The sequence below is a fragment of the Molossus molossus genome, unplaced genomic scaffold (assembly GCF_014108415.1).
Source record: "Molossus molossus isolate mMolMol1 unplaced genomic scaffold, mMolMol1.p scaffold_m16_p_22, whole genome shotgun sequence".
NCBI classification, from domain to species: domain Eukaryota; kingdom Metazoa; phylum Chordata; class Mammalia; order Chiroptera; family Molossidae; genus Molossus; species Molossus molossus.
In genome coordinates this window covers 36,774,957-36,787,051 of record NW_023425358.1, presented here as the reverse complement: position 1 = coordinate 36,787,051, position 12,095 = coordinate 36,774,957, and the positions used below count along the sequence as shown (strand labels likewise).

At 57.6% G+C, this 12,095-nt stretch overlaps 1 protein-coding gene across 1 annotated transcript in view; it reads right to left on the bottom strand.

Annotated features, from left to right (window-relative positions):
• TMEM132B (transmembrane protein 132B) overlaps nucleotides 1-12,095 on the bottom strand; it is a 75,032-nt gene that overhangs the window by 21,673 nt on the left and 41,264 nt on the right. The window contains exon 4 of the mRNA XM_036277304.1: nucleotides 9,631-9,817. Coding sequence (XP_036133197.1) covers nucleotides 9,631-9,817 — 187 coding nt within the window. The remainder of the gene's footprint in view (nucleotides 1-9,630; nucleotides 9,818-12,095) is intronic.

Here is a 12,095-nt window from a genome sequence, read left to right as displayed (position 1 = left end):
TGGTGGGCGAGCTGGCCGGGCTGGAGCCGAGCGTAGGGCTCGAAGCCGCGGGGCAATCTCGGGGGCTCCCGGCAAATGGAGCCAACCGCACACCCCGGCCGTCTCTTATCTGATTTGCAGACACAACCCAATTTAATAAGTACCGGGTCCAATCCAGTTACTGCCTGGTTTAGATGGAGTCATTTAGGACGCCAGTCTCAATGGGACCAACCGACACTCGGTGGACAGCAGAGCCCAGAGCGACCACAGCCGGTGCACAGGGAGCCGGTGCACAGGTCAGTGTTCTCCCCTGGCACCCCGACACCTCCACCCTGGCTCCCGGGTGCCTCGCCTCCCCCACCCCGCGGCAGGGACCGACTGCCGTGGTAACAGGACACTGAGTCATCCAGCGGCCGATCACCGTGTGGCACACCTGAAGCCATGTGCTGTCTGTCAACCGTAATCAGAAAAGTTTAAACACTTTAAAGAAAAAAACACCCGGCAAAAACGGACAGCCAAAAGATGGCCCTGGCCAGCGATGACGCAAGAGTCGCCCGGAAGTGGAAAGTGCTGACGCTCAGAAGGAAGGTCAACCGCGTGGCAGCGGAAGAAACGGCTGCGGGAGACGGACGGGGCCCCAGCCCGGGCGTCACCGTGCAGCCGGGACGTGGACTCGGCCCTCTTGTCGGGGGTCAGAGCTACCCCCGGTCTCCAGGCAAACACTCAGAGGTCAAGAAGCTCTCCCGGGTATTCTGCAACATTGAAAAGGCTTTGGACACAATGCCCTAAAGTTGATTCAACATTTAAACGCATGGCCATCTGCCGGCAGAGAAAAGACACTTTGCATCAGACCTTAGAGACCAAACGCGTTCCGCCCACTTGAGCAGTTGTATACAAAGAAACAAAAGTTTCCTCCTCGACGTTGCTAGTGTTGCCAGTGATAACGCGCCAAGAAGCCGATACTAGTTTTTTTCATTTCCCTATACATTCATGAAGAGCGTTTTAACGTTCTGACAAGACCAGTGCACACACAGCTTTCCCCGTCGCATGACGAGCGCGGGCGCGACGTGCAGGGTTGGTCCCGTGCCACCAGGCAACGCCAGGGCGGCCCGAGGTGGAAACGAGGCTGTGTTACTGTTGCATCGGGGTCCTGCTGCCTGCCCTCTTCTCTGTTAACAATGGAGACTGGCAGATAAATATTGGAGAGTTGTTAAAAACACGACTGAACCCAAGTGAGACTCCGTTCTTGACCTAATCAGAAAGACTGAAAGGGAAATCAAAGGAAATCATTTTCTTTCTACGTAATTCAGTTTTATGGAACAGTGTTCCCACGCTAGGTAAACTCGTCACACCGACTGGGATGCGTCTCCTCCACCCAGGACCACCTGAGCGTTCACGGGGTCCTCCTACAGACCAGCTCCCCACATCACCCAACCGCACCCTCCAGAGGCTCCCGTGGGCCCCCACGGACCCACTCATGTCCCCCTCCTCAGCTCTCATGACACCCAGACTTGCCTGTTAGGGCACTTGCCACAACTGTCACCACAGTCCTTGCTGTTCCACACCTGAGGTCCCTGTTAGAAGGTAGGGACCGTGCTCCCTGACCCTTTTCCGTGTCCCACAGGCAGAGCCGTGACCGGCGCCCCACTGGTGCTCACGACACATTTGTGCATATTGTCGAATGAGTTGCTACTCTGGAATAGTGCAGGGAGTAACCGTGCCCCCCAAAATACTCATGCAGAAAAGCTACCGCTGGTCCACAGAGAGCCTTGCAAATTCGAAAAGGGGCCTCTGCCATCGCTCAGGAGTCGTCACAGCGAACGAATTCCGTGAGAAGAGGTGCTTTCCCGCCATCTGCTGCACAGGTGTCCTGCCCGGTCCCCAGCCCTGCAGTGTGCAGTGTGAGCGGCATCGCCGGGCCGCGTGCAGTCCCCGCCCTGAGGGTGCTCGGGCGAGCTCGGCGGGTGGCTCCCTGGCGGGACAGAACCAAGCCCTGGGCTGCAGCGCCCGGCGGGCCACACGCCCTCTTCTGGCCTCGCCGGCAAGACTGAGCTGTCACCCCACACAGCGTCCGAGTGGCTTCACCTGCTGGTGCGTGTGAGGCCCTGAGTCCACAGGAAGAGATTTCAAATGATGTTTTTAAATAAACTAAAGCTAATATAATAAATAAAACAAAACAAGGCAATGAGGCCACTGGGCTAGAAGTCTGTTCACGCCACCAGGTGAAACCACCATCTCCCAAGCAGACACGGTGACTCATGCGGAGAAATGAAAGTGACATTCGAAGAAAAGGGAGCTGAGGGGGGGGGGGGGTGTCCCACCTGGTGGGCCTCTCGGGCCAGGGACAGATGAGCTGGCTACTTGTCGAATGTGTGGCCTCAGGTTTTCCATCAGTGGGGTGACCACACCAGGGCTCTCGGGCCCGGTGACACGTCTTGTCTGGATCCCAGCTCTAAGACAGTAGTTAAAAGGGGGCAGGGCCACGGGCAACCCCAGCCCTGAGGTCCCCTCTCTCCGCCTCTGCTGAGAACACGTCCAGCCACCCAGTCGCCCAGGAGAGCACCCCGCCTGCAGGGACCCGGGGGCCTGTGTCGGCCCGAGCAGGGTCTCACCCCCACCTCCATCCCTGTGGGCCGTGAACATGCCACATTTTCATCAGGAGCTTATAGCTGGTATCAACTCTCGTGCCATGATCTAATCATGTAATCATCATGTTTCGCGTCGTCGTCTGCGGACAGAATTATGCAGGTTATTTTATCAGATGAGTTTCCAATGAGTCTGAGTGTTCATACATAATGCACAGTGACAGGAGCTATTGCTGAGAGGAACTGGGGAGAAATTAGAGGTTATTTCCTCTTTACGTGCAGGAGGCTGGGGGGGGGGGGACAGCCAAAGAAACCACGTGCTTCTGCAAGTAGGAGGGAGAAACATTGTTGCTGTTCCAGCATCTCTGCTGGTCTCCTCCTTCCGCTGTGGCCCCGGAAAGAACCTGCCAGGCGGGACTCCTGGTCCCGGGAGAAGCAGGAGACACAGGTGGTCCCAAGGAACAGCCCGGACCGGCGGCCCCGCCACCGCAGGAGTGATAAATGACTGTTGTTGGAGGACGCTGAATTCCGCCGCAGGAGCAAACCAATTCGCTAGGAAACGAAACAAGAAGATGTGAAGAAGGAGAATGTGACCATCACGTGGGTGAACACAGGATGCAGAGAAGAGGACCTGAAGGAAGGACTGTTTTGTTTGCGTCTGCGTCTGCGTCTGTGTGTAACGGGTGTTCTGCACGGAGAACGGATGGCTGGGAATGAAACGTTTGCCTGGGTCCATCTCCTCATTACCAGCTGGTAGAAGGGACAGGCTCCTCCGAGGCCGGGAAAGCCGCGGTGTGGCACCAAAGGAAATGCCACCTGCCGCTGACGGCGGGTTCTGTGCCCACCCACCCCTCGCCTGCCTGCGGGGTATTCCCTCCAGCCACAGGGCAGCAGGGTGAGCAGAAACGGGGCTGCTGCCGGCTTGTGCGTGAAGTTACGCAGAACAGCCATTTCATGATCAACCAGCCAGAGTAAAAGAGCATCTAGCTGTGAGGCCAGTCGGCCTGCAGACCAAGGAGTCACGGGTTCAAGTCCCAGTCAAGGGCACATACCTCAGTTGCCGTTTCAAACCCCGGCCCCCATCGGGGCGTGTTCGAGAGGCAACCAATCAATGCGTCTCTCTCACGTCGATATTTCTCTCTGTCTCTCCCTCCCTCCCTTCCACTCGTTCTAAAAAATCAATGGAAAAATACCCTCAGGTGAAGATAAACAACAATTTTTTAAAATACTTTTCAGCGTTATTGGGGTGTAATGGACAATAGAGATGGTCTATACTTCGGGCGCGTGGTGTGATGTTTTGATAGACACACACACTGTGAAATGATGACCCCGGTTTAGCAAGTTAGCAAATCCATCACCTCACGTGGTTACCGCATTTGCATGTGTGGGTGGGTGTGAAAACACTGACCGTCTAGCCTGTTCACAACTGTCAAGTAGATAACACGGTACTGCTCACTGCAGACACCACGCTGTCTGTTAGACGCCAGTCATCCGGCAAAACTGAAACTGCTGGGGGCCGGGTGAGGGTGCAGGGGGCTGGGTGCAGGGGGCCAGGGGCCAGGGGCCTGGGAGTGGGGGCCAGGGCCCTGTGGCGCTGGGGGGCTGCAGGAGGGAGCCTCCATGTCTCACACTCGGAAATCGGGAATCCCAGGTGAATAAGGGGCTTGGCGCAGTTTGCTGAGCAGCCTGTGACCTGGGGACAGGACTGGCCAGGGGCAGGTGTCCAGGGAGCCCTCTGGGGGAGGGGAGCCCAGGGCAAGTACGGCCACAGGCTGGTCCTTCGGCGCCATCTAGTGGGCGCCCCGGGCACAGTCGCCCACGAGTCCCTCTCCCAGGAGGAGGCTCAGGCCAGACCCCAGGCCTTTGGGAACCAGCTGTGGGCGGAGCCGCTGCGCTCTGCTCTGCGCTCTGCGTGGGGAGGTGCTCACGACCCTTCCCCCGTGTCCCCGCGGGGCCGGCGTGCCCGGGCCGGGAGGGGCCCACAAAGCTTCCCCAGTGCACCTGCTCGGACCGGCCAGGGGCCCTGTGGGGGAACATCTGGGATTCACCCCTGCCCTCGGGGTCCCCTTGGAAGCCCGGCCCGGGAGAGGAGCCGTCAACACCTGTCACACTCGTGCTAAGTGACCAGCTCGGAGCGCGCGTGGGCTCCTCCCCGCCCGGGACCCTGGCAAGGTCGCCGTGGGAACCACACTGCCCCTCGCAGCCCGCAGGCCGAGCCCGAAGGCGACAACAGGCAGAGGCTGCCGCACGCGGGTCCTGTGCTGTGCGCGGGGCCGCTCGGCGTGGCTTACGCGCCTGGCTCCCCCCCCCCCCCCGCATCTGCCCAGCTGTGGGCGGGGCTACGCCCTACCGGGCGGGCGGAGGGCAAAGCTGGACACTGGGGCCTCGGCTGGGGCTCCCCGCAGGAGTGTCCTCGCTCACGGACACGCTCCCCGCGCCCCGTCACCGTCGCGGGAAGACTGTTTCTGCAGGAATCGTGGTCTCTCAGGACGCGGGCTCCCGGGCCGCGACCGCTCCGCGCAGTCGCTGTCCACTGTGCCACTCGGGCTGGTCACCCCAGGAAGAGACGGTTCTGGGCAGGAGTCTGCCGGGCCCACGGTGATGTTTTCCGGAGACGGGGCAGATAGTCATGGTATTGCGGGGCCTGGCCCACTGCCCTGCGCCTCCTGCACCCTGGGAACACCGGGACCGGCTCTCCGCCCTCCGCCGCCAGCCCGGGTCTCTCCCGAACGTGCTCGGCCCGGTCTGTTCTTTCCTCCCATCGTCGGACGTGATACGTCCGCGGAGGTCCCCCAGGAGACGCAGCGGAACCAAACATCTCCATGGGCTTCTCCCTCCCTCTTCCCACTTACCTGCCTCAGTCCCCTGTCCAAGAGCAACCCTTTTATATCGTTACTTTTTCCATGTTAGTTGGGAAATGATCTAAGTCCAGTCCTGGGCCCACGGTGGTGACAGGTGCAGTGACTGTGCCCTCGGGAGCCAGGTGCTGGGACAACGCTGGCCAACCCCAGCCGCACGTTAGAAGTTCCGCCCCGCGGCTGCCACAGGCTGCGACTTTCATCTCCTCCGACAAACACGGCTCTTTCTGGCCACTTGTAAAGTGTACCCGCTGGACACACATTCTCCTTGACAACTTCAAATTGCTCCTTTCGGCGGTGAGCCAGCGGGTCAGATCACTCAGGGGAACCGTGCGTGTAACCAAGGAAACAGCGGAGTGCGGACCACCACGCTCCTTCTCGTCCTGAAGAACCGAAAAGACAGAACCGCCCGAGGGTGGCTCTGGACACCTGCTGCCAGGTGCTCGGCGGTCCCCAACAGTGACCGTGCTGACACACCTGTCTGGATGCAAGGAGAGGACCCCGGGCCTCCTGGACGCACCTGCCCAGTCAGACTCCAACCGCAGGACCATCGGGGAGCCTGGCCCCCGTGTGTCCGGGCAGCATCCGTCAGCACTGCGAACGCGAGTGTTTGTGGCTGTTGACGCAGGAGCTCGTCGCCCTGGGGGTCCTCGTGCAGAATGTCAGTCTCACTGGGGATGTTGAGGGTGAGGGGCTGGGCTGCCCGGCCTTCTCTGGGTCAGAGCGGGCAAGTGCACGGGCTCTGTGGAGCCAGCTCCTGCTTCCTGCATCTGTCCGGGGTTCAGTGGTGCGCCCCCACCCCAATCCACGCCCACCGGAACCTGCAAGTGAGACCTTATTTGGAAACAGGGTCTTTGAGCAGGAAGTCAGTTAACGTGAGGTCACACTGGATGAACCTGGGTTCTAAGCACAATGACGGGTGTCCTCGTAAAGAGAAGACACAGCGACGGGCACACACAACCCTGTGATGTCAGAGGCAGGGCAGATGTGCCCACGAGCGAAGAAATGCCGGGCACCACCAGGAGCTGGAAGAGGCAGGAACGACCTGGAACCCCAGAGCCCTGAGGGAGCTCGGCCCGGCTGACACTCCGATTTTGGACTCGGGCCTCCAGGGCTGAGAGAGTCGATTCCTGTTGCTCTAAGCCGCCCGGTTGTGGTCATTTCTACGGCAGCTCCTCAGAACAAAGGCCAGGTCCTTGGAAAGACGCCTTCCCGATCCCCTAACACTGCCCACGCCCGTCCTGTCTGTGTGACCCCGTGTCAGTTTCTCCACAGACGCATCACCGTCTCAAGTGACCAACCAGGTCTGCCTCCAGGGCTCGGCACTGTCCTCTCCCACAGTGTTAGCACCGCGACAGCTGAAGCTCTGAGTCACCGGAACCCGGAGCAGGCCCACGGATCCTGTTTCAGGACGTCCCTGCGCCCGGCCTGCTGTCCAGCTTCAGGTTAGTGCGGCCACAAAGGAGCCTGATTATCTCTTCCTTTCCCCGAGCCGAGCCCGTGTGGCCAGTTGCCTAGAAACACACCAAGTGGGTCCATTTGTTCGTTCCTGCCTTGTTGAAAGATAATGTGTTTTTAATTTGCACGGGCTTTTTAGTTTTCAGAACTGCATTGAATGGTGAGGCCGCAGCCCCAAACAAGCCACGCACGGAAATGCATCGCTAGGCTTGGCGCTTGGAAACCGCACGGGAAAGCAGGAGGAAGAAGCAAGGAGAGAAGACATGCAGAGGAGGGGATCAGAGGAGGGATGAGAGGAGGGAGAGCAGGCGCAGGCTGCGTTCCCAGCGGAGGTGGGGCAGCACGGAGACCCCGTTTCAACTGCAGCTTTTAAAGACGATGCAGAACGCAGCACCCCTACCCTGGGCGTGACACCCTCTGCTCAGACTGCCCTCTTTAAGAGGGGGGTTTTGAAGTTCTGACCATCTGGGCTGCTCTGCCGGAAGAGGAGACATACGACGAATGGCTCCCAAGGCCCGGTGATGTCAACTCCAGAATTTCCACCAATTCCACTTCCTCCCTTTCTAATCACCAGACAATCACGAACCTAGCACAGCATGTGTGCTAAATAAATGTCTTTGTGCGGCAACTGACCGGATGGATGGATGGATGGATGGATGGATGGATGGACAGATGGACACACAGATGGATGAACACATGGATGGATGGATGAACGGACGGACACATGGATGGATAGAGAGATGGATGGATGGACAGACTGACACACGGATGGATGGACACATGAATGGATGGATGGATGGATGGATGGATGGATGGATGGATGGATGGATGGATGGGTGGATGGACGAATGGATGGACACATGGATGGATAGAGAGATGGATGGATGGACAGATGGACACACGGATGGATGGACACATGAATGGATGGATGGATGGATGGACGAATGGACGGACACATGGATGGATAGAGAGATGGATGGATGGACAGATGGACACACGGATGGATGGACACATGGATGGATGGATGGCCACGTCCCTTTGCAAGTCCCCCCGACTGGACTACGGCATCAGCTTCCATGCCTGGGGTCCCTCCCAGTCCTACCAGGCATCCCACCAAAGCTGCATGTTGACCTTCACAAAGTAGAGGTTGGTTTGCTACCCAAGAGGTATCAGCAGCATTCAACCCAGCCCAGGGTCACACAACTGGCCTGGGATGAATCCCAAGATAACAGGACCCATTTTTGTGTTGGTGCATTCTGTAGACAAGGGAACCAGCACCCTCACCGCATGCAGAAGTGGCCCGGGGTTAGTTGCCACTGAGCAGGGAGAAGGAGGGGGGGGGACTGTAACAGGCGCTTACACTCTAGGCACATTCCCCCTAAAGTTCCCCTTCAGCAGCGACGGGTTTGGAAGGCAGTTAAAACAGCCAACTAAAGACACACAACCAACTTTGGTTCCACTGAAAACCTGACTAACAGCTCAGGTCCCATGGAGCCATTTCAGAACCACTTTTCACAGTGATCCAGGAGTTACATTGTAGCACATGACCCCACTCAACGGATCCAGGAGTTACATTGCAGCACATGACTCCACTCAACCGATCCAGGAGTTACATTGTAGCACATGACTCCACCCAACCGATCCAGGAGTTACATTGTAGCACATGACCTCACTCAACCGATCCAGGAGTTACATTGTAGCACATGACCTTACTCAACCACCCAACCCCAGCACTTTTCCAGCCAATGGGAATCAAAGCCAAATGCAGAAACCCACCCTGCATAAAGACCAGCCAGCCAGGGGGAATAGTCAGAGGTGTTCAGTGTGCACAACACACCTAACTGCCTCCCAGAGAGGCCAGACGCTCAGACACACAATTAATTGTAGAGCAGAGGGTTTCTTTTGCCAGTACTGCAACCCTGGTATCCAGCTCGAGTATGCACGATCAAAGCACCCACAGGTCGCCCTGGAGCACCTGGGTGGGTCCCAGGCAGGAAAGTCAGCACAGTGCAGAATCATGTATTTGGACATTTCCCGTGTGGAAGAGGGTATTAGGAGTATGCCAGTCCCAGGTGTATCACCCCTGGGACCCACGAGCACCGTCCCTTCTAAGTTCCAGAATATTGGCCACGACCCTGTTCTCAGATGTGGCCCCTGAGCCTCCTCACGAACGGAGCTTCAGCCCCTCGCTCAGACGACAAATCTCGCCCCCTCCAGACCAGCGGAACAAAAACACAAGATGGTTTTATGGACTCTGGGACCCCATCCGGGTCCAGATGGTCAGTTCCCCACAAGATTCTTTCGGTCCATCTGCACTTTAAAGTTTGCCGATCCCCAAGCTACCTGGGAACCCTCAGGGCACAGCTAGTTGACCAGGGCCAGTCACTCAGCAGAGAGGCTCTGTCCCCACCACCTACCCCGATGCCTTTCGGTGAAACCATCTTCACTCAGTGCCATGCTCAGCCCTGAGAGGGACACAGAGTGAGACAGCAGAACAGGACCTCCCCGGAACCAGTCCAGCCACGGCCACAAAGAAACAGGGAGGTGCACAGTGGACCCAAAGCAGTTTCCAAGGAGACGCTCGGAAGGCAGGTGACCCAAGGCCGTTTAAGTGTATCTCCCTTGTTTAAACACCACGCACCAGGCGCCTGGGAAGCCACAGATTCTAAAATGCTGCCCGTGTGTGGAATATTAAAAGCACTCAAAGAAAACTTCTCCGAGACACTGCTCCTGAAGCCGGAACCGCTCACCATCGCCAGAGGCACGATGCCCACGAAGCTGGTCTGGCTGACGAAGATCTCGGAGACCACCAGCTCGCTCATGGAGTCCTCCGCCGGGTACTCCACTTGCCACGTGATTGGCTGGGCCCCGGCCACGTCGCTGCTGTTGTCCACTCCGAAGTCCACTTGCAAGATCTCGGAGAAGGAGCCATTCAGTCTGGAAACAGAGACACAGGTCAGAGGGTCATTTGAAACCTGAAACTCAGCAGAAGGTCAAGGATGCAATAAACTGCCCCGGTCCTCTTCATCAACATGAAGAGTGGCCGCCAAGCTCAAAGAGTCCCGCGCAGTGTGGACAGAGCCCCCTTCCCAGGCTGCCCATCGACGGCCTGCCCCTCAGAACAGGTGACAACCCATCGCCAGGGCTCTGCAGGAAGCGGCAGGTCTTCCCTGATAACCAGGTCGGACCCCACCTCTCCTGTCATACACCGGGCCGAGCTGTCCCCAGCCCCACGCGAGGACACGCCACCATCCAAGCATCACTCACAAGTGTCCCTAAGCCTCCATGTGGTTTCACCATCACTCCAACCACGAGCCACACCCCGGGCGCTATTTCTGCTTCCACCTGGGCTGTGTCCATGGCGTGGCTCAGACGCTGAGCTTTAGGGTTGGGGAAGAATAGCAGTGACCTCATGGGCACCCCAAGACAAGAATGGCAAAGGACTTCCACTGTGAGTGACACAACCCAGTGTTGACAGTTGACTCCCCCTTGCGTCAGCCTGAAATGGGACGAGCTGTGATGTGAGCAAACCTCCCCGTGTTGATCCAGGTAGCGACGGCTGTGTCCACGTGTCCGGAGGGATGTGGTGGGCGAGGCACACGGGTGGGAAAGACGAGTGCTAGTCTCAGTGTCGTGTTTAATCCTCACCCGAGGACATCTTTTCTACTTATTCTACTTACCTTCAGATACAGTGGGACAGAGGGAGAGGGAGAGAAACATCGACGTGAAGGGACACATCGAGTGGCTGCCACCCACACGACCAACCAGGGCCAGGGACAAACTGCAACCGAGGTATGTGCCCTTAGAGGGAACCGAATCCGGGTCTCTCCGGACCGCAGGCCGATGCTCTAACCGCTGAGCCAAACCGGCCAGGGCTCAATGTCGTTTTTTAATCCTCACCCGAGGACATCTTTTCTATTTATTCTACTTACCTTCAGATACAGTGGGAGAGAGGAAGAGGGAGAGAAACATTTGACGTGAGAGAGACACATCGACTGGTTGCCTCCCGCATGACCCCGACCAGGGCCGGGGACGAACCGCAACCAAGGTACATGCCCTTGACCGGAGTGGAACCCATGAGTCATTGGTCCACAGGCCGACGCTCTAAGCACTGAGTCAAACTGACCAGGGCTCAGTAATTTTTTAAAATATGTTTTTATTGATTTTTTAGAGAGAGAGGAAGGGGGAGAGAGAGACAGAGACATCCATGTAAGAGAAACATCAATCGGCCGCCTCCTGCACGCCCCCTACTGGGGATCGAGCTCACAACCTGGGCCTGTGCCCTGACGGGGAATCGAACGGGGACCTCAGCCCCTGGGACAAGGCTCCGTCCACTGAGCCGCGCCGGCCGGCAGTCTCAATGCTTTGACAGAGAAGCCGGTCATCACTGACACAGACTTGGAAACCTCAGGCCACTGCGGGGACCGGAGAAGTTCCAGGACAGACAGGTCAGACAAACAGCCATCCAGCAAGGACTTGGACTCCCAAGTGTGAGCCTCGGGAAGTCACCCTGCTCCCCTCGCCCTGAATCTGCCTTTACCCAGGTTCAAGGACCGTGACAGCAGAATGACCAAGTCGCGGCCCCCCGGGGCCTGAGTCACACCAACCAACCTGTGCCCTTCCTGCCGAGGGGCCGCCTGGACCAAAACGGGCCTGGAGCCTCTGCCCTGCCTTTTGGGGTCCGGTTAGGTCTGTAGCTCTGACCCCCAATTCTCAGCCGGTGAGGAAAGAGCTTTGAAAGAGACCCTGTGGGCACTGAGCATTTATCAGTAGATAAAATAATCCTGGTCACGATCAACATTATCTTACAAGAAAAACAGAAGAATGACATTTCTTTTAGAAAAGCTAGGAAAAAAAAAAAGTTTTCCATTTTTTAACATTAAAGAATCCATATATAATTTTTTAAATAGGACCTAAATTCCACCAGGAGCGGCGGGGAGGGTATCCGGGCCGTCCCCACGGATCTGGTGGAGGAGCAGAAGCCCAACGGGTCCTCGCAATGTCTGCTGACTGCATGAGTCTACCTATTTTAAGATTAAATTTTTTTAAATCATGGGAAAATGTATCCCAGACCATCAGCAGGAACACAGGGTGCGAAACAGAAAGGACCATCCATCAAGTCTTTGTCCAGGGGCACCCGCTCGTGAAGCGTCCCGGCCGCCCACCCAGACACCCCCGGCACCCCCCACCCCCCACCCCCAGCTCCATCCGGGAC